Source organism: Trichomycterus rosablanca, chromosome 24 (assembly GCF_030014385.1).
Source record: "Trichomycterus rosablanca isolate fTriRos1 chromosome 24, fTriRos1.hap1, whole genome shotgun sequence".
Taxonomy (NCBI): Eukaryota; Metazoa; Chordata; class Actinopteri; order Siluriformes; family Trichomycteridae; genus Trichomycterus; species Trichomycterus rosablanca.
In genome coordinates, this window is record NC_086011.1 from 8,448,468 (window position 1) to 8,475,846 (window position 27,379).

At 43.3% G+C, this 27,379-nt stretch overlaps 1 protein-coding gene across 6 annotated transcripts in view; it reads left to right on the forward strand.

The window, feature by feature from the left end:
- Positions 1-27,379, forward strand: part of atp2b4 (ATPase plasma membrane Ca2+ transporting 4) — a 136,733-nt gene that overhangs the window by 100,551 nt on the left and 8,803 nt on the right. For 3 of the 6 annotated variants that reach the window (XM_062986616.1, XM_062986619.1, XM_062986617.1), the window contains 8 exons: positions 3,322-3,501; positions 4,535-4,622; positions 5,429-5,535; positions 9,042-9,233; positions 10,968-11,181; positions 13,935-14,146; positions 15,600-15,707; positions 20,052-20,234. In XM_062986616.1, coding sequence (XP_062842686.1) covers positions 3,322-3,501; positions 4,535-4,622; positions 5,429-5,535; positions 9,042-9,233; positions 10,968-11,181; positions 13,935-14,146; positions 15,600-15,707; positions 20,052-20,234 — 1,284 coding nt within the window. Of the gene's footprint in view, positions 1-3,321; positions 3,502-4,534; positions 4,623-5,428; positions 5,536-9,041; positions 9,234-10,967; positions 11,182-13,934; positions 14,147-15,599; positions 15,708-20,051; positions 20,235-24,503; positions 24,685-27,379 lie in introns of all 6 variants that reach the window. The other 3 variants (XM_062986618.1, XM_062986620.1, XM_062986621.1) reach the window with 2 other exon arrangements.

A 27,379-nucleotide genomic window follows, 5' to 3' on the forward strand; every position in this document is an offset into this window, starting at 1 on the left:
TATGCATATGCCTTATTACCTCATCGAAGAGTAGTAAGACTGTTATAACAATGACTAACAGTGTACACAGACTGTGTACACTTTCCCTCAAATAGCAACAATATTGGAAGTCTTCTGTCTAAAACATTAGTCTCTAGCACCACCTAGGGGGTGTATACTTAAACTGACACTGAAATGTGTTGTATTGCAAAATACACCGATCAGCTTGTTTCTACACTCACTGTCCAATTTATCAGCTCTACTTACCATATAGAAGCACTTTATAGTTCTACAATTACTGACTGTAGTCCATCAGTTTCTCTACATACTTTTTTAACATGCTTTCATCCTGTTCTTCAATGACAGGACCCCGACAGGACCACCACAGAGCAGGTATTATTTAGGTGGTATTATTTATCATTCTCAGCACTGCAGTGTGTTGCGCTGCTATGAGTGGATCAGACACATCAGCACTGCTGGAGTTTTTAAATACTGTGTCCACTCACTGTCCACTCTATTAGACACTCCTACCTACTTGGTCTTCCCTGTAGATGTAAAGTCAGAGACGATCGCTCATCTATTGCTGCTGTTTGAGTTGGTCATCTTCTAGACCTTCATCAGTGGTCACAGAACGCTGCCCACGGGGCGCTGTTGGCTGGATATTTTTCGTTGGTGGACTATTCTCAGTCCAGCTGTGACAGTGATGTGTTTAAAAACTCCACATACCAGCACAACACACACTAACACACCACCACCATGACAGTGTCACTGCAGTGCTGAGAATGACCCACCACCCAAATAATACCTGCTCTGTAGTGGTCCTGTGGGGGTCCTGACCATTAAAGAACAGAGTAAAAGCAGGTTAAAAAGATTTGTAGAGAAACAGATGGACTACAGTCAGTAATTGTAGAATTACAAAGTGCTTAAAGTGGGTGTCTAGCATTTGCTTCAACTTGTACCATTGGAGATCAGGTGTTTAAGCCACACCCATTGCTCACAGGTGTATGAAATTAATTATAATAGAAACAGTATGCTTTTATCCCATGATAACATGCTAACTACTGGCATCAGGTCTCATTACCTACATGGAAACTCACTCACTCACTCTTAATTGCTTATCCAATTAGGGTTGCGGGGGTGCTGGAACCTATCCCAGCTTTTCAATGGGCGCAGGGCACACAGTAACACCCTGGACGGGGCACCAGTCCATCGCAGGGCAGACACACAAATACACACACATCCATTCACCTATAGGGCAATTCAGTGTCTCCAGTTAACATGACTGCATGTTTTTGGACTGTGGGAGGAAACCGGAGCTCCCGGAGGAAACCCACGCATACACAGGGAGAACATGCAAACTCCACACAGAAAGGACCCGGACCCAGGACCTCCTTGCTGTGAGGCGACAGTGCTACCCACCGAGCCACCAAGCCACCGCGCCGCCCTTACATGGGAACTGTAGGAACGTAATGACTGTGTCCACAGTCATTTCGAAAGCGATGGCTAGGCTGGCCACATTCCTGTGGTGGTGACAAAATGACTAAACAAAAGATGTTTGACATGCCAGCGCCTCGGAAGTACGTTATTCCATGTAGCCGAGGCATGTTTGGCCAACCCTGCTTGATCTGCCCTCATGTTTTTGGTCTTGGACAAGATCTTTCTGTCACCACAACCATACACAGACCACAGAACTTGTAGCTGTTGCTTAGATAAAGACCTTCCCTGACGCCGACGGCTTTGACACGGCGCATGTGACATCACGGGGACGTCTCGGTCTGCGTCCACGCCGCGAGCTTTTTAATTATCTATAAATAAATGAGCTTATTGGTTCTAATGAGGGGTATGGTGTGATTCATCGCAAGGCCGAGTACAGATAATTACAGAGGACGGCACAGACACTAATACACACACACTCGGACTGTCACACGAGTGCGCGCTCCACCCTTCGGCAGCCCCGTGGCTGAGTGATCGCTGTCACGGCGACACGCAGAGATCGACGAAAATACCCCGAACGCCCACTATTTAGACACCCGCGTCTTTTATGTAAGTCTCTCGGGGCTAAACTCGTCAGTTAACACGCTGATCTGAGACCAGTCAGGGATTGCTTAGCTAGGGGGAGCAGTCTGGTTCAATCGACGCGCCAGCCTGATTTTTATAAGCCAACGAACAATCATCAATTTATATAGCCTTGTTTCTAATCCCCTATTTGCATAATGACACACCAGGGGGCGCTGTTTTGTTTTTAAAACATGAAATTATTATTATGGACGGCATTTAAAAAGCTCTATCAAAGGCACTCGGCTCATTACCGCTAAACATCTTGAGGTCTCGAGCTCGAATCCCAGGCAGTCCTATCGATGTGTTGGGATGTCCAAAAGGTATCCACTGTTATCGTGTTGGACAGTGATGGACAGTTTGCAGAGAGTTTAGTGTGGCTCCCCATACACGATGCAGCTCTCTGTGAGACTCCTTCACTGGCAGGCTCAAAAATGCCCCCAGCAGACTGCTAGTCTTTCTGATAGGGTGTATGACAGTTTCAGCTCACGTCAGCCAGCATGGGGGGGAAACAGGTTGGTAGAAATTGGCACATAAATAGGGCTTGGCTATGATTTATAATATTCCCTGGGAAGGTGTGACGGGAATACCTCCAACATCCACTATTTAGATTGTCCCTAGCATGCAGTGATTAGTCTCGGGTCTGGATTACCATTAGTGGTGTGCGGAAGAATAACCGATGAACTGGTGACTGGATCATGGGCATTCAAGGTCCAATGTCATCTGGTCTGATCTCACAGAAGAGCTAAGGTAGCACAGATTGCTTGAATATGGGATAGAATTGTGTAAAGGAAAGCCAGATACCATAGGACACTTTTATAGTTCTTGTGGAGTCTTGATGGACCAGAGCTGTTATGTTGGCAAAAGGGGGTCCGAAATAATATCAGACCTTAATTTTCTTTCGGGATTAATAGAGTATCCATCCATTTATCCATCCATCCATCCATCCATCCAACCAACCAACCAACCAACCAACCAACCATCCATCCATCCATCCAACCAACCAACCAACCAACCAACCAACCATCCATCCATCCATCCAACAATCCATCCATCCACCCAACCAACCAACCAAGCAACCAACCATCCAACCAACCATCCATCCATCCATCCATCCATCCAACCAACCAACCAACCATCCATCCATCCATCCATCCAACCAACCAACCAACCAACCATCCATCCATCCATCCATCCAACCAACCATCCATCCATCCATCCATCCATCCAACCAACCAACCAACCAACCAATTAAAAACATCTACATTCCTCTTTCCATCTTTCTAGGTTCCTGAGGCTATTTCGAAGTGCCAGAGAGCGGGCATCACTGTGCGCATGGTCACCGGCGACAACATCAACACCGCCCGAGCCATTGCTACCAAGTGCGGCATCCTGCAGCCCGGAGAGGACTTCCTGTGCCTGGAGGGCAAAGAGTTTAATCAGCAAATCCGCAATGACAAAGGAGAGGTAAGGCTGTTCACTTTTTTGAACCTTTATTTAACTGACAAACATACCAAGAAATGACTTTTAATGTTTTGGTTGCTCAACTTAATAGTATTTTAAAAAATAGGGTGTGGCTCACCACCTTCTCCCAAACTTTGTGAGAGTGTATTATTAATTGAATCATTTCTCAATGCAAGATGCAAATAATGCAAATGCTTTAGGTCTTTTACCATCTACTGTACATTATATTGTGAGAAGATTGTCAGTGTGTGCAGGGCAAGACTGAAAACAGTTTTTAATGGCACTGCATGAGACACCGTCATGCTACTCCATGCTATAAATATAGCCATATGGGCTTAAAGTACTTTAGAAAACTGTTGTCACCCAACACAGTCCACCGCTGCATCAAGAAATGCAATCTGAAGCCCATGTGGCTATAGTTATTGCAGTAACATGATGGTTTCTCATGCAGTGCCATCAACAGCTGTTTCCGCCTTGCCCTACACACACTGACAATCTTTTCACAATATAATGTACAGTAGATGGTGAAAGCTCTGAATTAGACAAGGAGAACGGCATACTTCTATGTATTAGTGCCCATGACATGGGTGACTTGCTTATGTTGTAAACCATTGGCGCAGAGACCCAAATTGGGAACTTAGAGAGATATATGCTGCCATCGAGGCGACATTTTTAACAAAGGCTCGTTCAACACATTGTACAACCTACAATTCTGTGCCCTTGAAGACACTGGGTGTGTGTGTGTGCTTGACAACAGCAGACTCTTGAATGGGCAGCAAAACTGTAACAACTGGTATTAAAATAGTGTCATTAAAGGAAAACGTGATGTAACTGTTGTTAACAAGACCTGTCCTAACTTATTTTACTGTGGTAAATTTTACATTTGTTTATATTAACAAGATACACTGAAGTTGGTCAGTAGATATATTGGAAATCTTTTCTTTGTACCTTCATCAGGTAAATAAAGGTTTAAAGGGTCCAATTTTATGAGTATTTATTTGTTAATTTATTGCATTTTTGGTTTCCTGCCTCTCAGGTTGAGCAAGAACGTCTGGACAAAGTCTGGCCCAAACTGCGTGTCCTGGCTCGCTCATCACCAACAGACAAACACACTCTAGTAAAAGGTAATCAGTTTACAAGCATCAACTGAAGAGTCTCTTTACTTTATTATTGGACGACATGAGACTTATAACTTGGAATCATTTCTCAAGCAACCCTGACTTGTCATGTAAAGCATTACAAAGCTGTCCATAGCCCAGTAATGATTCTGTAATAATGATCTACTTATGAGTAAGAGGGGATTGATAGGGGCCGAAGCCCTGCCATGGATTGGTGCACTGCCTTGAGACCAGTGTTTTTCTCCCAGTGCAAACCCACCCCCAATAACCCTGACCAGGATGAAACGGTTGATGGAAATGAAAAATCATGTTTGGCATACTGGGTTATTCTTATGTTGTAGAATTGGCGTGTGAAGCTGACATGTAGTTAAGGGCCTTGCTCAAGGACCCAACTGTGGCTGAATGGCAGAGCTGAGATTCAAACTCTCAACCTTTGGATTGATAGCTTAAATCTCCTCCCACTAGGCTACCACTGTCTCTTTATTATGCCTTTATTTGTCATATATACATATACATGTGCAGCCCAGTTGGTTTGGGTCAGAGTACAGGGTCATATAGTTCCCCTTGAGCCAAACGGGTTAAGGGCCTTGCTCAAGGGCCCAACAGTGGCTGCATGGAAGACCCAGGATTTGAGTCGGGTTCGGCCACAACCTTCTGATCAATAGCCCCAAAGCTCCACCCACTAGACTACCCATGTCCTTTTATTATGCCTTTATTTGTCACCTATACATATACACGTGTATCCCAGTTGGTTTGGAAGCTGGGGTCAGAGCGCCGGGTCAGCCATTAATGCCTGAGTTGTTGTTTTACAGGCATCATTGACAGCACCAGGGACGTGACCAGGCAGGTTGTGGCAGTGACTGGAGACGGAACCAACGACGGCCCTGCCCTCAAAAAGGCTGATGTTGGCTTTGCTATGGTAATATTCACTCACCAATTCACAACAATTCTCAGTCTTAGTCCTAGTATTTTTCCTTCCATGTATACATGGGAATCAGGGTTACTTTTTGGTGGTTACTTCGACACAAGGCACAGTTACTTCGAATCCTGAACAGCACAAGCAGTGTTCTCCTGCAAATAAACTAATGAACTGAGTTTATCTTACATGTACTAACTTAGATCATCAGCATTGTTTTCATCATCAGTCTATTATAAACCGCTAGCTATGCTCTAACAGTGTGTATGTTTTAAATAATGGTACAATTGTAATACAAATTGGATTTTCTTAGTCACATGCTGTCAGCAGCCAATCAGTGTTTGTAGCCCAGTCACTCATGCGACGTGTAGCTTTGAATCGGAAAGCCAAGCTACTATTGTGTTTTTTCATGCACAACTAAGCAAACACCAATAAAAAGAATAGTCATGTCTGGAAACAGCGTGATGCAAAAAATAAATAAAAAAAGAATATTGTAATAATAATACAATATATGAGACAGCGTAATGTACAAAATAAATAAAAAATAAATAAAAAAATAATATTAAACATAATACAATATATGAGATGACATGATGTAAAAAAAATTAAATAAATAAATGATATTAATAATAATACAATATATGAGACAGCATAATGTAAAAAAATATATACAAAATAAATTAAAAAATAATATTTATAATAATACAATATATAATACAGTGTAATGTAAAAAATAAATACAAAAGAAATTAAAAATAATACAATATATGAGACAGCATAATGTAAAAAGAAATAAAATAATAAATTAAAAAATAATATTAAAAATAATACACGTAAGACAGCGTAATGTAAAAAATAAATAAAAAATAAAAATTAAAAAATATTAAAAATAATACAATATATAAGTCAGTGTAATGTAAAAAATAAATTATAAAATAAATTAAAAAATAATATTAAAAATAATACAATACATGAGACAGCGTAATGTAAAAAAATAATAATATTAATAATAAAACAATTGTATTTATAAGCGCCGTTTAAAATACTCAAGACACTAAGAACCACAGACTTAAAGAATTCAAATAAATAAATAAAATAAATATACACCACACACATTTCATATTTTGAATCTTGAAGCTATTTCGGAATTTTGGCTGCAAGCTGGTGGCCTGATTTTTTATTTTTATTTATTTTTTAATTATTTGAACTTTAATTATTTGTTATTTGAAGAAATCAATTTGCTTACCCTTATTGCCCAGGGACCAAGCATACCAAACTGACCTTATGGGAGCAGCGAGAACTAGTGCAGACCGTTTATTGGTCAAATAGTGGGTCAAATCCAAAGAAAATGTGGTGTGATGAGTGTTTTTGGTCAGCTGACATGCTCTGAGCACTCATCAGTTTGCTCCTCAACCTCATTGGGACAAACTGGAAATCCTCCAGTTGTCTAAGTCTTGCTACTTTCATTGATACCCAAGTGCAATTGGAAGTCGAGTTCTAGGTTTGGATGCTTTCCATGTTGTACTCTAGGCTACCGTCCAATAGAAAAGGGGCATAAATATGAAGTCCAAGCCCTATTACACTAAATAGAGAAATGCGAATTTAATTTGCAAAGCCCGTTTAAGCCATTTTTCTAAATACAAAAAATCAATCGCTAGCTTATTTGTTTTAATCCCCTAATTAATCATAAATGACGGGTTCTGTGTTGAACCCACCGTGTGGTTTATTTGATTAATCCGGGTTTGGCAGTGGCTTTCTGTTATTCCCGGGGCTTGCTTGGCTCCGCGTGGCTGTTCTCATTCTCAGCCGATATCCAGGGAAATCATGCGGAGACAACCCCGCCGCATCCATCTTGTTTGGTACCTGTTAAAAAAAAAAAAGCATTCCTTCTGGAGATGGCGTTGGCATTTTACTGGATGATGATGGAAATCTAGTTTAAATGCAGCCATGAGGGGGGAAAAAATGGCTTTGCAAGATGTTAGAGCCAGAGAATTGTAGACCTGTGGGGTTGCTAGCACATCAGTGCCGGGATTCTGAGATCTCGGTTCTGCTACCGGTCGGCTGGGCGCCCTCTAGCAGGCATAATGAGCTAATCTGAGTTCTTCTACCGGTCGGCTGGGCGCCCTCTAGCAGGCATAATTGGAAAATCTGAGTTCTGCTACCGGTCGGCTGGGCGCCCTCTAGCAGGCGTAATTGCGTAATCTCAGAGCCGAGATTCTGAGGTCTTGGGTTTGAATCTCAGTTGTGCTACCGGTCGGCTGGGCGCCCTCTAGCAGGCATAATTGCGTAATCTGAGTTGTGCTACCGGTCGGCCGGGCGCCCTCTAGCAGGCATAACTGGCTAATCTCAATTCTGCTACTGGTTGGCTGGGCGCCTTCTAACAGGCATAATTGGCTAATCTCAGTGCAGAGATTCTGAGCTCTTGGGTTTGAATCTCGGTTCTGCTACCGGTCGACTGGGCGCCCTCATGCAGGCATAATTGGCTAATCTCAGTTCTGCTACCGGTTGGCTGGGCATCTTCTAACAGGCATAATTGGCTAATCTCAGTGCCGAGATTCTGAGCTCTTGGTTTTGAGTCTCAGTTCTCCTACCGGTCGGCTGGGCGTCCTCTATCAGGCATAATTGGCTAATCTCAGTTCTGCTACCGGTCATCTGGGTGCCTTCTAACAGGCATTATTGGCTAATCTCAGTGCCGAGATTCTTAGCTTTTGGGTTCGAATCTCAATTTTGCTATTGGTCGGCTGGGCATCCTCTAGCAGGCATAACTGACTAATCTCAGTTCTGCTACCGGTTGGCTGGGCATCTTCTAACAGGCATAATTGGCTAATCTCAGTTCTGCTACCGGTTGGCTGGGCATCTTCTAACAGGCATAATTGTCTAATCTCAGTGCCGAGATTCTGAGCTCTTGGTTTTGAGTCTCAGTTCTCCTACCGGTCGGCTGGGCGTCCTCTATCAGGCATAATTGGCTAATCTCAGTTCTGCTACCGGTCATCTGGGTGCCTTCTAACAGGCATTATTGGCTAATCTCAGTGCCGAGATTCTTAGCTTTTGGGTTCGAATCTCAATTTTGCTATTGGTTGGCAGGGCATTCTCTAGCAGGCATAATTGACTAATCTCAGTTCTGCCACCGGTTGGCTGGGCGTCCTCTAGCAGGCGCCTCTAGCCAGAGACAAAATTGACTTCCAGTCTGCTGAGTGGGAAAGGACCGGACTAAGGGGTGAGGTTATTAAAGCTGTGTAAGAACCTTGGTTGCCCAGGGTCCCTGTGAAGTAAGTGGGCGAGTGCAGAGATCAGGGCGTGGCTCTCCATATGCAAAAGTATGGGAGAATAAGAATGGATTGGTGGACAGAGCGAGTGTGTGTCTGGCGGATATATACCCTCCTAGGATGCCATCGGGGTCCCCCAGGAGCGAATTGGCTATGCTAAATTGGGAGAAAAAGAGTAGTAGGGGAGTAGTAGCAGATGTTACTAGTGGTAACACCACGTCATCACTCCATTTTTACCTACAGGGCATCGCTGGAACGGACGTAGCTAAAGAGGCATCCGACATCATCCTGACAGACGACAACTTCACCAGCATCGTGAAGGCCGTCATGTGGGGCCGCAACGTCTACGATAGCATCTCCAAATTCCTCCAGTTCCAGCTCACAGTCAACGTCGTGGCCGTCATCGTCGCCTTCACCGGCGCCTGCATCACACAGGTAAATTCCTCCCCTCGCCGTCCCGGGCGGGTGCCGATTTTGGGATAGTAGCCGGGCGACGACACTTGAGTCATTGTTGTGGCGCTTAATCGACCCTTCAGAGCTAATTACACGCCACAATGAAAACATGGCTCGGCATGCTACGAGATCTGATAGCGGGAAGGAAACAGAGGCACGAGCCAAGGACCTCATTAGATTGGGATTCAGACTTCCTTCATGAGCTGCGCGCTGCAACTGTCAAAAGTTGGAAGTGGTCATAATAATGTGACTCGACAGTGTATAACAGATCTTTAATCTACCTTGGGGTTCTGGTCCACAATGTTTGATTTATCGGGGTTTAATACACTGATCAGCCATAACATTAAAACCACCTTCTTGTTTCTACACTCACTGTCCATTTTATCAGCTCCACTTACCATATAGAAGAACTTTATAGTTCTACAATTACTGACTGTAGTCCATCTGTTTCTCTGCATGCTTTGTTAGCCCCCTTTCATTCTGTTCTTCAATGGTCAGGACTCTCCCAGGACCACCACAGAGTGGGTATTATTTAGGTGGTGGATCATTCTCAGTGTGTTAGTGTGTGTTGTGCTGGTATGAGTGGATAAGACACGTCTCACTGTCCCTGCTGGACTGAGAATAGTCCACCAACCCAAAATATCCAGCCCCAATAACAGCGCCCCATGGGCAGCGTCCTGTGACCACTGAAGAAGGTCTACAATACGACCAACTCAAACAGCAGCAATAGATGAGCTATCGTCTCTGACTTTACATCTACAAGGTGGACCAACTAGGTAGGAGTGTCTAATAGAGTTGAACAGTGCGTGGACACGGTATTTAAAAACTCCAGCAGCGCTGCTGTGTCTCATCCACTCATACCAGCTCAACACACACTAACACACCACCACCATGTTACCTAAATAATACCTACTCTGTGGTGGTCCTGTGGGGGTCCTGACCATTGAAGAACAGGGTGAAAGCAGGCTATATGTGCTTCTGTATGGTAAGTGGAGCTGATAAAATGGACAGTGAGTGTAGAAACAATGAGGTGGTTTTAATGTTATGGCTGATCAGTGTACATATTACTACTACTGGAAAGTACTAAATGAGGGTAAAAAGGCAACAAACACAGTACAGTTGGTCAACCAGTGCTGGTATAACTTACACTGTGCTGAAATGTACTTGGACACCAGACCAATTGTACTACTTAGACAGTGGCATTCAACTGACCTGTTTATCCCAATGGTTTTCGATGAAGCTGGGGTCAGGGCTCTGTGCAGGCCACTGACGTTCCAGTACGTCAAAACCATGTCTAACTGGACCTTACATTTTGCTCCAGGGTAGACAGGGCATGTACTAGTCATGTTCCTCTTGGGTCAAGAGTGGAGGTCAGGAACCGTAGAGAAAGGGAAATGTGATTGGGGAAATGGATACGACTAGATAATAATAATGTAATTGTCTATTAATTAACGATATTTTTAATTATATTTGCACAAAAAGTAAAAGAATAAAGTAATAGAATGAACGAAATGATACCCATTAGCTAATAAACTTCTAATATGGCATATGTTGCTGCTCTTTGAACCGTAACCCAGTTAAATAAACGCTAGTAATTGGGTAATGGAATTGCCAGACAGTCAGACAGTCTGGCATCTCTACTCCACGTCCTTCCACGTCCTCTGTTCCGCGCGGTCTGGTTCTGTAATGAGGTATGTCTGTGCGTCTGTGTTGTAGGACTCTCCGCTAAAAGCGGTGCAAATGCTCTGGGTCAATCTGATCATGGACACGCTGGCCTCTTTGGCTCTGGCCACCGAGCCGCCAACCGAGTCCCTGCTGCTGCGCAGACCGTACGGCCGAAACAAGCCACTCATCTCCAGGACGATGATGAAGAACATCCTGGGGCATGCCGTTTACCAGCTGATAATCACATTCACTTTGCTTTTTGCTGGTAAGCCTATATGGAATGTTTTTACATCATCAACATGTCATCAGTGCTCAAGAGTCCAGTGTGTCTGTGCTTTATACCACTCAAACAGACTTTCTCAAGCTATGTACTGATGCTGCATTTAAACTCACTCGCTACTACTGCTCTGTTAGCTTGAGCCAGAGATGTTCACAAGTCACAAAATACGAGTCCGAGTCAAGTCACGAGTTTTTAGGCTAGAGTCCAAGTCAAGTCACAAGTCTTTAGGCTAGAGTCTGAGTCAAGTCACGAGTCTTTAGGCTAGAGTCCGAGTCAAGTCACGAGTCTTTAGGCTAGAGTTCGAGTCATGTCACGAGTCTTTAGACTAGAGTCTGAGTCAAGTCACGAGTCTTTAGGCTAGAATTTGAGTCGTCACAAGTCTTTACGCTAGAGTCCGAGTCAAGTCACAAGTCTTTAGGCTGGAGTCCGAGTCAAGTCACTAGTCTTTAGGCTAGAGTCCAAGTCAAGTCATGAGTCTTTAGGCTAGAGTCCGAGTCAAGTCACGAGTCTTTAGGCTAGAGTCCGAGTCAAGTCACGAGTCTTTAGGCTAGAGTCCGAGTCAAGTTACGAGTCTTTAGACTAGAGTCTGAGTCAAGTCACGAGTCTTTAGGCTAGAGTCCGAGTCAAGTTACAAGTCTTTAGACTAGAGTCTGAGTCAAGTCACGAGTCTTTAGGCTAGAGTCCAAGTCAGGTCACAAGTCTTTAGGCTAAAGTCCGAGTCCATGGGGACCATGTGGCTAGGGACTCTTGTTGTTTACGAGTCATTTTTTTGCGAGTAATGAGTAATTTGAAACTAGTCCGAGTCGAGTCTGAAGTCGCTGTGTGTGCAGACTCGAGTCCCCATCTCTGGCTTGAGCGTCCTTAGACTCCAAGCCATTGACCAGAGCAGCTCTGTATGCCCTGTTATCCATGAGCGTGGCTGCAAAACGGCTTAATTTAACTAGAGTTTATTTCAAACCACAATAAAATTAACCCTCCAGGCTTGAAGAAGTGATTGTCTAGTGCCTGATTGTCTACAAATGCTTGTAAATTCAAATCCCATCCTTAGCATGGGTGCTAAAGAGCCACTTTCAAGCTTCTAAGCAGGTCCCTTGTTAAACCCTCCAATGCTCAGCCAATCTCAGATCGTCAAGTCTCAGTCTGCCAAAAAAAAAGATGTAACGCAGGGACAGGAAAGGGTTTGAGAAGCACCACCGGCAGCATTCACACAACCAGTAAACACTGTTTCTAGCCTCTCACACATTTCTAAGCTTATGTTGGGAAGCTTACTGGTATAATAAAAGTGTGGTCTCACTTTACAAGTAGTGTGATGCCAAGTGCTAAATGAAGGTGCAAGCGATTCATTGTTTATTAAAGGCCCGCGAGAGCTTAAAAGACGTATGATTGTCGTGATGCTTCGAGTAGTTCCAGAGATGCACTTATAATTTAATTATTACACCTGTGCCTTTAAGCGGCAACCGTTGACATCATAGTCATGGCAACTAACTTTGACCTTCGTTAAGAAGCCGTGTCATGTTTACATTTACATTTTAGCTACAAAAGAACGCGGGGTAACATCAGTAGCGTAAACAATAATAAATAGATGTTAATACTCTCGCAATCCAATACAGAAGCAGCGTCTGTAAGTAGTAGTTTAGCGAGTATGTTACAGCGATTCAGTTACGAATTCACCGTAATTCCGTAATTAAATACGGTTGTTACCGTTACTATAGCAATTAGTATTTTTACTCGGTTAAATTTCATATTGTACTAGATGTAACACTTAGCTACAGCTATGTGCATGTACAGTTTTTTATTGTTTGTATTTTGTAGTTTTACTCCATTCTTATGCACACACTGTACAGTTGGGAAGCAAATAAAATCGACCTAACTGTATTTTGGAGGGAGCTGTCTGTCTGTATGTCTGTCTGTCTGTCTGTCTAGCTGAAAAAGGGGGAAAACTCTTAGCGAAGGCAGAACAATTGTCTTAAAATAAACTGTACAATTGTACATAAACTGCATCTCCCACAATGCATGCCGATTTTGTGATCTGCAAAGTGACCGCATGCCGCCACTAGATGGCAGTTTTTGCAAATCAGCGTTTAACTGAGGCGCTTTTCCAACAAGTGATGTTGAGAAATATTTACAAATAATAAACATCCCAAAATGTACAAGAAGAGAAAATTGAAGCAGAAGGAAGTGAATTTAATAAAAGATGGTTTGTGCTTCAAACAGAAAAACCGGTACGTCTCTTGTGTTATGAGGCCGTGTCTGTGGTAAAGGAGTACAATATAAATGTAGATATACATTATAAACATACAGTATAAATTTGACATTTTGACACCAAACAGAATTTAGCCTCCAAGAAAAACAAGGCAGACTGCAATCACAGCAGGATACGTTACAGTCGGCCCTTTGAGGGCCACCACAATGCAGATGTGGCCCTTGGTGAAAATGAGCTTGACATGAACTCTACAAACTCTGGTCTTTTGGTCCTCATCCCCATTTAAGACATTTGGGATGAATTGGATTGGAATGTCTGATGTAAAACTGTGGAGAAGAATTAACCTGAAATATCTTCCTACCCTAATCAGTTGTTGCAAGGACTTGAAAGGTCTCTGATATAATTTGAGTGGTGGGGTGTTTGAGGGGGTATAAGTGATCCCACAGTCTAAAACTACCCTGCGACACAGCTTGTGATCGAATCTGTATCAGCTCACTGGTAAGCAATGGAATCAAATAATATGCTCTTCCCTCAGGCGAGAAGTTCTTCAACATCGACAGCGGTCGTAACTCTCCTCTCCACGCTCCCCCCTCCGAGCACTACACCATCATTTTCAACGTCTTCGTCATGATGCAGCTCTTTAACGAGATCAACGCTCGCAAGATCCATGGCGAGAGGAACGTCTTCGAGGGCATCCACAGGAACCCCATCTTCTGCAGTGTTGTCCTGGGAACGTTTGTCCTGCAGGTAGGCCATGCTGTTGGGGGTTATATTTAGATTATGACCACCTTCCTATTCTTAATATTGTGTTGGTCCCTCTTTGGCTGCCAAAACAGCCCTGACTTGTCAAGGCATGGACTCCACTAGACCCCTGAAGGTGTGCTGTGGTATCTGGCACCAAGTTAGTTGTAAGTTGAGAGGTGGGGCCTCCATAGATTGGTTTGTCCAGCACATCCCACAGATGCTCGATTGGATTGAGATCTGGGGAATTTGGAGGCCAAGTCAACACCTCAAACTCGTTGTGCTCTTCAAACCATTCCTTCAGCAATATGACCTACAGTAGCTCGTCTGTTGGATCGGAACACACGGGCCAGCCTTCGCTCCCCACGTGCATCAACAAGCCTTGGCCGCCCATGACCCTGTCGCCGGTTTACCACTGTTCCTTCATTGGGCCACTTTTGATAGATACTGACCACTGCAGACTGGGAACACCCCACAAGAGCTGACTGTGACACATCTCACTGATTGGCTCTGGTATTTTCCAGTGGACCAATCAGTAAATTAGTTGTCCGTTACAAATGACAGGATGCTTAGCTGTTTGGGCAGACAAAAAAGTTCCCTTGATTCCTGTCTTCCTTGATTTTTAATGCATGGATAATACCTTAAGGTATTGTCTGAATCATCCAGAATTGTCTGAATCATCTTATTTTGGAAATGGGATGCCCAACAAGCTAATGCTCATGTGTCCAAATACTTTTGGTCATATAGCGTATGATTGAATAGTTTACCTATAACACAGTCATTTAATAATAAGTACGTTTAATATCGTTCTACCTGTATTATAAGGTGAACTGGAGTTTATTCAATTCACCGCCCTGGTGCTAGTACAGAACAAACCCTTGATGCCTGTCTTCCTTGATTTTTGATGCATGGATAAAAGGAAGACAGATTGTAGCTCGAAGGCTAAATGCTACCCAACGGCATTTGATAAATACCTTAAGGTAGGTTGGGGCTAGTCTCCAAACCCAGAATTGTCTGAATCATCTTGTTTTGGAAATGGGATGCCCAACAAGCTAATGATCATGTGTCCAAATACTTTTGGTCATATAGCATGTGATTGTATAGTTTACCTGTAACACAGTCATTTAATAATAGGTACGTTTAATACTGTTCTACCGGTATTATAAGGTGAACTGGTATGAGGTGCTAGTACAGAACAAACCCTTGATGCCTGTCTTCCTTGAGTTTTGTAGCTCAAAGGCTACATGCTACCCAACAGTATTTGATAAATACCTTAAGGTAGGTTGGGGCTGGTCAGTTTTTGGTGTTGTAGGCTCTTGTATGAGCAAAGCTCTTGGGTTCAAACAGGTACGCATTTGAGTTTTGGGAAAACACTACCCCCCTCTTGTGGAGAATTGAGTAAATTAACCATTTTGCATTTAATAATAAGACAAACTGATTTTTTTATTCTGTCATTTAGATCATCATCGTGCAGCTGGGTGGAAAGCCATTCTCCTGCACGGCTCTCACCCTGGACCAGTGGCTCTGGTGCATCTTCATCGGCGTCGGCGAACTGCTCTGGGGCCAGGTACTGCAAATCCTCCTGAATTAAACATACGCCGCATTTATTCATCTCCGCTACTAAACCCGTCGAGAAAAGTGCGACTAGTTTGAATAAGACTAGACTCGTAGGTGTTTTTGCATCGAAAGCCTCCATCTGCGTATCTGCACCTGACAAAGTGTGAACGAATAGAGAAAGAGAGTGAGAACGAGTGGCTGCTCCGCTCTCTCCGCAATAGTGTAATAAAAACATCGCGGCAGATCGGTCGGACGTGGGTGACGCTCAACAGCTCGCACCTGATGTGTGTGTTAGAGAGAGAAAGAGAGAGAGAGAGAGAGAGAGGGAAGCTGCTGTGAATACAGGTCTGTAGGAGGGAGAGGAGGAGGATTGAGGAGGTGGAGGGCGAACGAGGTTGCGTACAGTTGCCATCACCAAAAAAATGTCGTAACCTAAAGAAGACACGGTGCATGGCAGCATAATGAGACATGAAGGCATCCGTAGCCCACAATTACACCCTCTCAGGTAGAATCTAGGCATGGAAGTCCCACTGCAACACACACACCATCATGTGGTCAAAGGCTTGTTGATGCCCAACCACCACATCTAGAACTGTGGGTAGATATATGGATCTGCTCCCTTTTTTGCTGTTAAACTTCTCTAGGAAGTTTTGGACCATGACTGCAGGGATTTGTTCAACTATTAGTAAGATCACATACACACACACATCGTCATGTGGTCATCTGAGTTCATTTCAAACAAATCAAAGGCTTGTCGATGCCCAACCACCACATCTAGAACTGTGGGTAGAAATCTGGATCTGCTCCCTTTTTTGCTGTCACAACTTCTCTAGGAAGTTTTAGACCATGACTGCAGGGATTTGTTCAACTATTAGTAAGATCACACACCATCATGTGGTCATCTGAGTTCATTTCAAACAAATCAAAGGCTTGTTGATGCCCAACATCCACATCTAGAACTGTGGGTAGATATATGGATCTGCTCCCTTTTTGCTGTTAAACTCCTCTAGGAAGTTTTAGACCATGACTGCAGGGATTTGTTTAACTATTAGTAAGATCAGGCACTGGTGTAGGATGATAATTCCAGTTTTTTTTTCCAGTTTAGACCTTTTAAATCCTAGTCAGGGTCATGGTGGGTCTATCTTCGAACCACCGAACAGGACACCAATCCATTTCAGGGCCTCGACCATCCTCAGTCAGACACTGTCATTGGGCGTCCCAAAAACTATTGAAAACAGTCTTGTCTCTCTGAAGTCACTACCACTACCCCCCACCCCGGCTATATTGTGAATAGCCGATGCTGTCATGCGCCACCTATGGGCGTCCCAAAAACCATTGAAAGTAGTGTCCACATTTATAGTAGTCTGTTCTCTTTCTTTTGTACCCAGTTCAGTCGTGGCTACTGGAACTTGTCTCTCTCAAGTCGCTACCACCACCCCCATCCCCGGCTATATCGTGAATAGCCGATGCTGTCGTGCGCCCCCTATGGGCATCCCAAAAACCATTGAAAATAGCCTGTCCAAATGTATAGTAGTCTGTTCTCTTCCTTTTGTACCCAATTCCGTCGTGGCTACTGGAACTTGTCTCTCTCTCAAGTCGCTGACGCCACCCCCACCCCCAGCTATATCGTGAATAGTGATGCTGTTGTGCGCCCCCTATGGGCATCCCAAAAACCATTACTAATAGTCTGTCCAAAATTATAGTGGTTTGTTTTCCTACTTTTGTACCCAGTTCAGTCGTGACTACTGGAACTCGTCTCTCTCAAGTTGCTACCACCACCCCCAACCTATATCGTGGATAGCTGATAGCCCTCTGTCACACAGGCAGCTGATTGCTTCTTTTCACCTACCAGGGGCGGAGTCTCACAGAGCCCAGTATCGTTCATGGAGAGTCCCACACTGCCACTCATGATCAGCCGCCCACTTTGTCCAAGTCTCCAAACCCAGAATGATCTGAATCATCTAGCGTTAGATTGTATAGTTTACCTATAACACGGTCACACTTTTAGCGTGTCCAATTGCCCGATTGCATCATGCTTCCTCTCCACCAATGCCGATCCCCGCACTGACTGAGGAGAACGAAGCTAACCCACGCCCCCTCCGACACGTGGGCAGAAGCCGTATGCATTTTGTCACCTACACTTTGACGAGTGCAGGGCGGATCAGCACTGTGTACGGAGAGACACAACCTGACAGCACTCTTTTCCTCTATCTGTGCCAGCAGAGGTCGTAATTGCATTAGTTATGAGAGAGACCCTATCCGGCTTTTTAATGTCCCACCCCTATCTTAACAACAGGCCAATCGTTGTTCATGGGGCCACTGAGATTCGATACGATATATTCGAGAACCCAGGTCTGGTTCCAGCGTGTGTTTTTAACGCTGCACCACATGAGCGGCTAATAGTAGGTACATTTAATATTGTTCTACCTATATTGTAAGGTGAACTGGAGTTTATTTTAGTGGCTGCATGGAAAAACATGCTGCCGGATCATCAAGCTGCCAGTCATGCCAACCGTAAAGAAACTCACCGAAGAACCTGACAGAAAAAATTATATTTCAGTTATTTCTCTGCCATCAGATACGCTTCCGCGTGTCATATCTCTTCGCTTTGCTGTTCTTCGCTATTTTTGTTTATCGCAGCAGCACGGAATAGGAACAGACGCTAATCAACGACACATTTTCATCTCGTATTTACTTTCCAAACCGAAGCAGTATTATGGTGTAAAGAAATGCTCTTGAGCTACGTCTCCCATTCGATTTAAATCAGTTGGCTTGAGAAGGTTCACGTTGCAGAAGAGCCTCGATAAATCCTTCGTAATTCCATTTTGTCTTTCAGTTAACACACACTCACCTTATTTTATCACACTTTGTGGATATACAATTACTATTGATGGAATAACCTGGTCGTTTAGTGTATTCAGGTTGTCAGCTGACCTCATTCTTTGGGCACATAACGTTGCTGAACCTAGACCTGACCAACTGAAGCAACCCCAGATCATAGCACTGCCCCCACAGGCTTGTACGGTAGGCACTAGGCATGATGGGTGCATCACTTCAGCCGCCTCTCTTCTTACCCTGATGCGCCCATCACTCTGGAACAGGGTAAATCTGGACTCATCAGACCGCATGGCCTTCTTCCATTGCTCCAGAGTCCAATCTTTATGCTCCCTAGCAAATTGAAGCCGTTTTTGCCGGTTAGCCTCACTGACAAGTGGATTTCTTAAGGCTACACAGCTGTTTAGTCCCAATCCCTTGAGTTCCCTTCACATTGTGTGTGTGGAAATGTTCTTACTTTCACTATTAAACATTTCCCTGAGTTCTACTGTAGTTTTTCTACCATTTGATTTCACCAAACGTTTAAGTGATCGCTGATCACGATCATTTGATTTTTTTCCAACCACATTCCTTCCTTGAAGATGATGTGCCCCCACTGTCCTTCCACTTTTTAATAATGTGTTGGACAGTTCTTTACCAGATTTTGGTAGTTTCAGCTTCTCCTTAGATGTTTTCTCTGCTTGATGCATGCCAATAATTTCACCCTTCTGAAACAGATTAACATCTTTTCCACGACCACAGGATGTGTCTTTCCACATGGTTGTTTAACAAATGAGAAGCTACTCACTGCATCAGTTAGGGTTAAATAACTTGTTGCCAGCTGAAACATAATCATTCATGCAGTAATTATCCAATGGGAGGCTCTTACCTATTTGCTAAGTTACATCCAGGTGGTGACCTTTTTTTGGCCAGGCAGTGTATATTGTTTCATATATTGCCCTTGGGTGTCCCAAAAACCATTGAAAATAGTTAATACTCTATCATTAAGGCCTGATTTATAGAGTGCTACAGATGGCTCCATCCAAAGCGTCCTTAAATCTCTGGACAGGAATTTTGGGGCTATCTTAGAGTGACCATCAAGTGTTTTCTTATCTCTCAATCCAAGGCTTTTCTTGCATAGATGGCTGGATTGGTCAAATGGCCAATTTTTAGAAGGTTAAAGGTTGTGCCAAGGTTGGTTCATAAGTTATTGAGGTCACTGTGGTCCTGGAAGCACAAAAGCCTTATATATTGTTTCATATGTTGGCCCTGGGTGTCCCAAAAACCACTGAAATAGTTAATACTTCATCATTGAGGCCTGATTTATGGAGTGCTGCAGATGGCTCCATCCAAAACGTCCTTAAATCTTTGGACAGGAATTTTGGGGCTATCCTGGAGTGACCGTTGAGTGTTTTCTTATCTCTCAATCCAAGGCCCTTCTTGCTTTGATGCCTGGATTGTTCAGACTGGGATGATATTGGTTTCAATCACCATGAGCAGTGTGTCCTTAATCATTAACCATATTCCCTTTTTTACCCAGTTGATCTCCGCCGTCCCCACACACCAACTCAAGTTCCTGAAGGAGGCTGGCCACGGCAGCACCAAGGAGGAGTTCCAGAAGGAGGAGCACACCGAGGACGTTGATGAGATCGACCACGCCGAGATGGAGCTGCGCCGCGGCCAGATCCTCTGGTTCCGAGGGCTGAACCGCATCCAGACTCAGGTACCCTCATAATTTCTTTTATCTTGAGTCACTGTAGCTTTCTTTTTCAGGGATGTCCAGGGCTGCTGGTGCGAGGAAGATAAAGCTGTTTATTAATTCCTCTGTTACTTGTTAATCTTAATTACAGCCATCGCTTAGTCACCACCGCCCTTTTGTAATCCTACTTTAATGGCTTCAGTGGCACATTGCTGAATATCCTATACCCGCATAAACAGGGGTCAATCTACCACACGCAATATGTTAACCAATAGACTAACAGCTCTATGTTGGTAAACCTGCTATGCCTAGTGCGAGTGTCTAAACAGGGTGCCGGATTTAGGTTTTTAGGGTCTGGTTTTGGCCCAGCACCTACTATGCTATCACAATTAGTTGCTGGTTGTAGATTAATCACTGGTTAATTACTGTTTAGGTAAGAATTAATATAACTGGATAACTGGCCCCATTTAGTTCAATAGAATTTCTCAATAAAGCATCGTCCACCTGCTGCTAGTTCTGGGTGACCCTTTCTTTACTTCTTTACTTGTTGGGAAACAAACTAAGGAGGGTGCCACAGCAGCCCAGGCAGGTGTCTGTCTCTGTCCAGGGGGATATATGTCCCGATCTACCAGAGGAACCACTGTCACAGCAAAGTGAGAAAACTGTCTCAATAAAAAGCCTCAGGACTGAAAAGGGAGGAAATTTAAGGTCTCGTCTGATTGTTGCTTGGACCCCTTAGATCATCTTGAATTTTCTCCTACCTTCTGAAATCCTGACTGCACCCTGGGAGCTAGATTGACAGAATGACCTGCACCCTCCCTGGATTCCTGAACTTAAGATTCTCTCTAAACTAAACGGTCTGTTTCCTGTCCAGGTGGTCCGTCGTAAAGAACGGTACTCTTTAGAAAGTGAAGTGTACCATGAAGAGCTGGGACATTATGCCACCTACTGTGCGTGGCTAACTGCTCTATATGATTGTCCACAGGCGACCTGCTTCTCCCTTCTCTCTTCATGTCTTAAGTAGTGGAGCACCCCACAGTCCCTTATGGGGTAAAATAGAATTTACAGATTATTGGGATATTAGATGCCTGAATTTCTGGAAGGCAAAAAAGCTAAGATAGTAAAGAGTGCCACAACCTGCCCTGGTGGCTTCATACAATATTAATTTTAGTCCCCGTTCCAAAAAGAACAGAACATCCTAACTGGTTTTGACCACTTTTATTGCATGTATCCTTCAAGAGTTACAGTTACAGTTTTGTGTATTTTAATGCATGCAGATATAAAGAAGGCATACAGAGCCTGTTAGCATGACGGTACATGAAGTAGAACTGGGACATTATGCCACCAACTGTGTGTGGATAACTGTTCCATATGAATGTCCACAGGCGACCTGCTTCTCCCTCCTCTCTTCATGTCTTAAAGCATTTGACAGTGATCATGATTCCTCTATTGTGATCTCATCATTACCTGAATCACAGCAGGGGGCGTCCATGCCTTTAAGCTAGGTCTCACTCTGTTTGCTCTTTCCCTTTCTGTTCTTTATGTACTTTATGTATGGGGTGTTGTTTACCTAATTTTGTTTACCTGAATGCATAATACACTATCTGATTTGCTATATTTGGGCAGGGTTTGTTTTACTCACTGAGGAGGGGTAATTATTACTTGACTGTCTCAGTCTCAATTTTACCCCATCTTAACCAGTTAATCTGTCAATAATATACACGGAAGGTGCATTCTGTTTATATTTCTGTACAAATGTTAACCTGGTCTTGTCTTCGAATTTTCCAGCCAATTCAAAATGAATATTAATCCCAGTAAATACAATATATGGCCAAAAGTATGTGGACCTTTTAGCCACAACTATTGCTAACAGGATTATAAAGTGCTGTTAGTGTGCTTTTGATATAAAACAAAGTATTGCTTTGTGGCAACAATTTGGAAGATCTTTTATGGTTTAGTCGTGTCCCTGTGCACAAATCAAGGTTCATGACAAATTTGGTTTGTTGGATTTCCAGTGGCCTGTCCATACCCCCACAGAACCCCTTTAGAATGAATGGGGGCCAATGTCTTATTAATGGCCATGGTTTTCAGTGGGAGCCTATCCCAGCTTTTCAATGGGCGCAAGGCACACCCTAACACCCTGGACGGGGCGCCAGTCTATCGCAGGGCAGACACACATACACACACACACACACACACCCATTCACATATAGGGCAGTTCAGTGTCTCCAGTTAACCTGACTGCACGTCTTTGGACTGTGGGAGGAAACTGGAGCTCCTGGACCTTCTTGCTGTGAGGCGACAGTGCTACCCACCGAGCCACCGTGCCGCCCTCATATAATAATAAAACATGTATAATTATAATAGCGTGTTGCTGCATCACTACTTATAAATAAACCATTTGGTCTAACGTAGCTTCCCCAAATTATAGCAACATGTGTCCTGAGGAACCTGGGTTTAATCCTCGCCTCTGGTCCTTGTCTGTAAGAAGATTATGTTATTTGTATCACTATGTAGATCCTTTCTCTGTACTCACCTTGGGAATAAAAACATCCAGAATCTATGTGAATTGGCTACTATTAAATGAATTCAATGAGTGGGTCAATGCCCTGCGCCCCTCGTTTTTTAATTGGCAATGGATCCACCGTGACCCTGACTGGGACAAAGCAGTAAGAATAAATGAATGTAAGGGAACAAATTGTAAAAAAAAAATATTTTTTTATTATGTAAAACCTTTAAAAATGAATGTAATTGTTTTTAACAGTTAAAAATGTGCTTTTCTTGATTCCAACAAGGTTCCAGCCAACTGTCCTTTATTGCAACTGTCGTTGCTGAATTGTGTGTGTTTTGATTCATTGTAGAAATAAACACTATATGGCCAACAGCATGTGAACACTCCGTCATATATAAAATCAATTATTGTGCTTTCAAACTTGTAGCAACAGTTTGACGAAGGGCCCTGTGCACAAAGTAACACCCATGACATTAACTCTATTGAACACCTTGGGGATGAATCAGAACTCTGATTGTGAGCCAGATCTATCCAACATCAGTGTTCGGCCGATGGGCAGAAATTCTGTCTGACAGACTCGAAAAATCCGCTGTATCATGGGTTATGGTTAGGTGTCCACTAGGGATGTAATGATGCACCACAAGACAGTTAAAAATCACTGCGCATGTGCCACGATTCGAATCGGTTATTCATTTAAGATGAATCGATATTCACTTTAAACAGCAGAGGGCACTGGCGCTATTCACCTCGCCTGGTTGACGGCACTTCACAAAGTTGCCAGGTAGGGGGATTTTCCAGCCAAATTTATTTATTTATTTGTATTATTCATTTATTTATATAATGTTGGATTTGTTTTAAAATTTTATTTCAGTTTTTTTTCACAATAAGCATTATTTGGCATTTTGTACCTACCTCAGAATTAAAAGGACATTCATTATTTAGATAAATAAAAGATAAGCACAAATACAGTGTTTTTTAATTTTTTTAAGAAAAAAAATAAAAGGAAACTTTGTCATAATTTGTCTTCAATTTCATTTTGTTTAAAAAAATTGGGGGAAAAATCGTATCGTGAACCCAGTATCGTTACATCCCTAGTGTCCACATACTTTTGATCAGATAGTGTATTTGTATGTATGTGTGTGTGAGAGAGAGATGTGCTGTATACGAATGTCCTATTTCTGCATTTTAATTTGCACTGTGTTAAAATGTGTCCTAAATGTTTTAACTGGAACAGGCCGCGATAACTGGGGTGGATGGGAAGTGTTTTGTAACGTCTCACCCGCCCTGAATTCTGTTCCAAATCCTCTACCCTGTCCCCGAGCCCCCGATAGAGGAAAAAGCCGAACATCCCCTCTCTCTCCGTCTTCCTTTGTCTCGTCCCTTCTCGTTTGACCGCAAAAACGCTCCCCGACTAATTAACTTCTTATCACCGTTCCTGTCCCACCACCTCATTTTTTTAATCCTGGTGGATTTGTATTTTTATCAGTCACGCATAGTTAGTCGTACACAATGGACGAATTAATTGGCACAAACGTGATTTACAGTCACTTATCGTCGCTTTTTTGTGGTCGCCACTTTCCTCATCTCATTCGGCCTAAAAACTTCCTTCCTTTTGTCTTTCTGCCTCAAAACAAGTTTAATTAGGTTTTCATTTTCTATTTCTTCTGCTTCTATAACAATTGTCTCTTTCAATTATTGTGGTGTCTTTCTGTCCTCTCTCCCTGTCACTACCTTATTCTCTTCCTTTCTTCATCCTGGGCCTCTCCTTCTCCTTTTTACAGATGGACGTGGTTTATACATTCCAGTCGAACCAAACGGCGGTGCCTGGTGCCCTGAGGCGCCAGCCTTCGGTCGTCAGCCAACACAACGACGCAAAAACCGTTTCTAGCCCCACGCATGTAGGGGTTTCCTCTTCCACTGCCACGGCGTTGCCTGCCCCTGCTTCCTCCTCTACTGCAGGCAGTGAGTGGCCTTAACACACCGGCGAGCCCGAATCTGCGCCGCTGCTTCTGCCGCTGCCGTACTCACTGCATGAATTACCAAAGCTTTATTATGACTCTCTCTCTTTCTCTTTATCTCCACATTTTTCCTCTTCAATATCATTACCAAAGCTCTGACTCTGTATTTAGCCTTTTTTGTATAAAGTAGGCTTAGCTGTGGAATTTGGCTCCGTCCATAGATTATGGACTTTTAACAGTGCGAGTTTGGGTGGAGGGATTTTTGAAGCATTCCTTTTCCATTTCTTAATCCCATGCGGTGCCTGGGTGGAACGCAGTTATATTTCTGCATCAAGGCACCTTCGCATAAAGATTCACCAGTAAAAAAAGATACATAATAATAATAATAATACATTTTATTTATATAGCATACATATATATAAAAAGATAAAAAGACTTTAATATTAAAAGTCTGTATAATGGTACCAATGATGACATCTTTGAAAAATGACAGAAAATATTAATATTTAAGGCTGGCATGCAGGAAAGGAAACCCTGCTTAAAAATGGACAAAACCAAAGAAAAACCAAAAGCAGAGAAGTATTTATAAAAAAAAAAAATAAAACTAAGGAGGCCATGTTACGCAGTTAAATACTTCGAAACTCGATGTTGCCACCAGGCGGCTATGCGCCGTCTAGCGGGCATAATTGGCAGTGCCTGCAGCAGACATGTTTCTGCTAGGGCGGGATGACCGGACTATGTGGGTGGGATGACCGGACTATGTAGGAGGGGTCTTCAAACACTGTGTAAGGATAGAGTGGCGCCTGTGTGGAGTGCATGGGTGAAAAGGGTTCCATAAAGGGCTGCGCGCAGGTGTGAGGAGGCGTGAGCAGCAATATACCCACCTCGACTGCAATCAGGGATCCCCCAGCAGCGGAAGACAAATTGACTATGCTAAATTGGGAGAAAAATGCATAAATAAAGTAGAAAGACAAAAAAAAAAAAAAAAAAGTCTGTATAATGGTACCAATGATGACATATTTGGAAAATGACAGAAAAATATAAATATTTAATTCTAAAGGCTTTAAGGCTGGCGTGCAGGAAAGGAAACCCTGCTTAAAATTGGACAGCTTAAAAAAAGAAAAAACAAAAGTGGAGAAGTATTGATATTAAATAAATAAATAAATACAAATAAGGACCCATGTTACAAAGTTAAATACCATTATAGACCTTCCACACTGACAAATTAATAATAACAAAAAGAAGTAGGTGCCCAGGTGGTGCAGCGTGATGTTCCGCTAGCACACCAGCGCCGAGATTCCTCTGTTCGAAACTCGGCGTTGCCACCGGTCGGCTGGGCACCATCTAGCTGGCATAATTGACACGTTTCTGCTAGGGCGGGATGACCGGACTATGTGGGAGTGGTTTTCAAACACTGTGTTAGGATCCTGATTGGCAGATAGAAAGGTGCCTGTGCAGAGTGCATAGGTGAAAAGGGTTCCGCTAAGGGCTGTGTGTGGGTTGGAGGAGGCATGAGCAGCAATATACCCACCTCGACTGCAATCAGGGAAGACAAATTGACTATATATACACAGACGAGGCATAACAGTAGGACCACTGACAGGTGAAGTAAATAACACTGATTATCTCATCATCACGGCACCTGTTAGTGGGTGGGACATATTAGGCAGCAAGCGAACATTTTATCCTCAAAACTGGTGTGTTAGAAGCTGGAAAAATGGACAAGCATAAGGATTTGAGCAAGTTTGACAAGAGCCAAATTGTGATGGCTAGACGACTGGGTCAGAGCATCTCCAAAACTGCAGCTCTTGTTGGTTGTTCCTGGTCTGCAGTAGTCAGTATCTATCAAAAGTGGTCCAAGGTCACACCAGAGCTGGGAATTCGAATACATTGTATCGAATCTAAGCTCTGCCATCCATATTGTTCATACAGGGTTAGGGAGCCGGAGAGGGACCTCATAACTGATGCAGTTACGACCTCTGCTGGCTGGTTGATGGAGTAGAGGAATAATGCTGATCAGGGTGTGGCTCTCTGTGCACAGGGCTGATTCGCATATGAACTCGGCTGGTGCAGGTGAAAAAATGTAGTCAGCTACTGCTCACTCATAGGAGGGGACGTGTGTCAGTTTGCTCTCCTCATTCAGGGCGATTGGGTAAAAATCATAATCATAATGCAATTTGGTAAAAATTGGACAAGCTAAAAATCGGGAGAAAAAGTGAGAAAAGGGGAAAAAAAGCGGTCCAAGGAGGCAACGGTGGTAAACCAGCGACAGGATCATGGGCGGCCAAGGCTCATTGATGCACGTGGGGAACGAAGGCTGATTGCTGAAGAAGTTAATGCTGGTTTTGATGGAAAGGTGTCAAAATACATAGAGCATCAGCAGTTGGAAGGCTGTTTTGGCAGCAAAAGTGGGACCAACACAATATTAGGAAGGTAGTCATAATGTTATGCCTGATCAGTGTGTGTATATAGATGTGCCGAGATTAAAAGTCAAGGTATTTTTTCCCATAAGGATGTACGGGAAACCTGTTAATGCGTTCCATGATCCCGTGGACTTAATAAAATAAAATAATGGGGTAGTTTTTGACACTTATACATAGAAAATAACACAAGTATAATATAAAAAAGCTGATTCTTACAATTTCTCAAAACCCCGAGCAGTAACACAAGTTTCAAAGTGAAACAGTGAAGAAAATCCA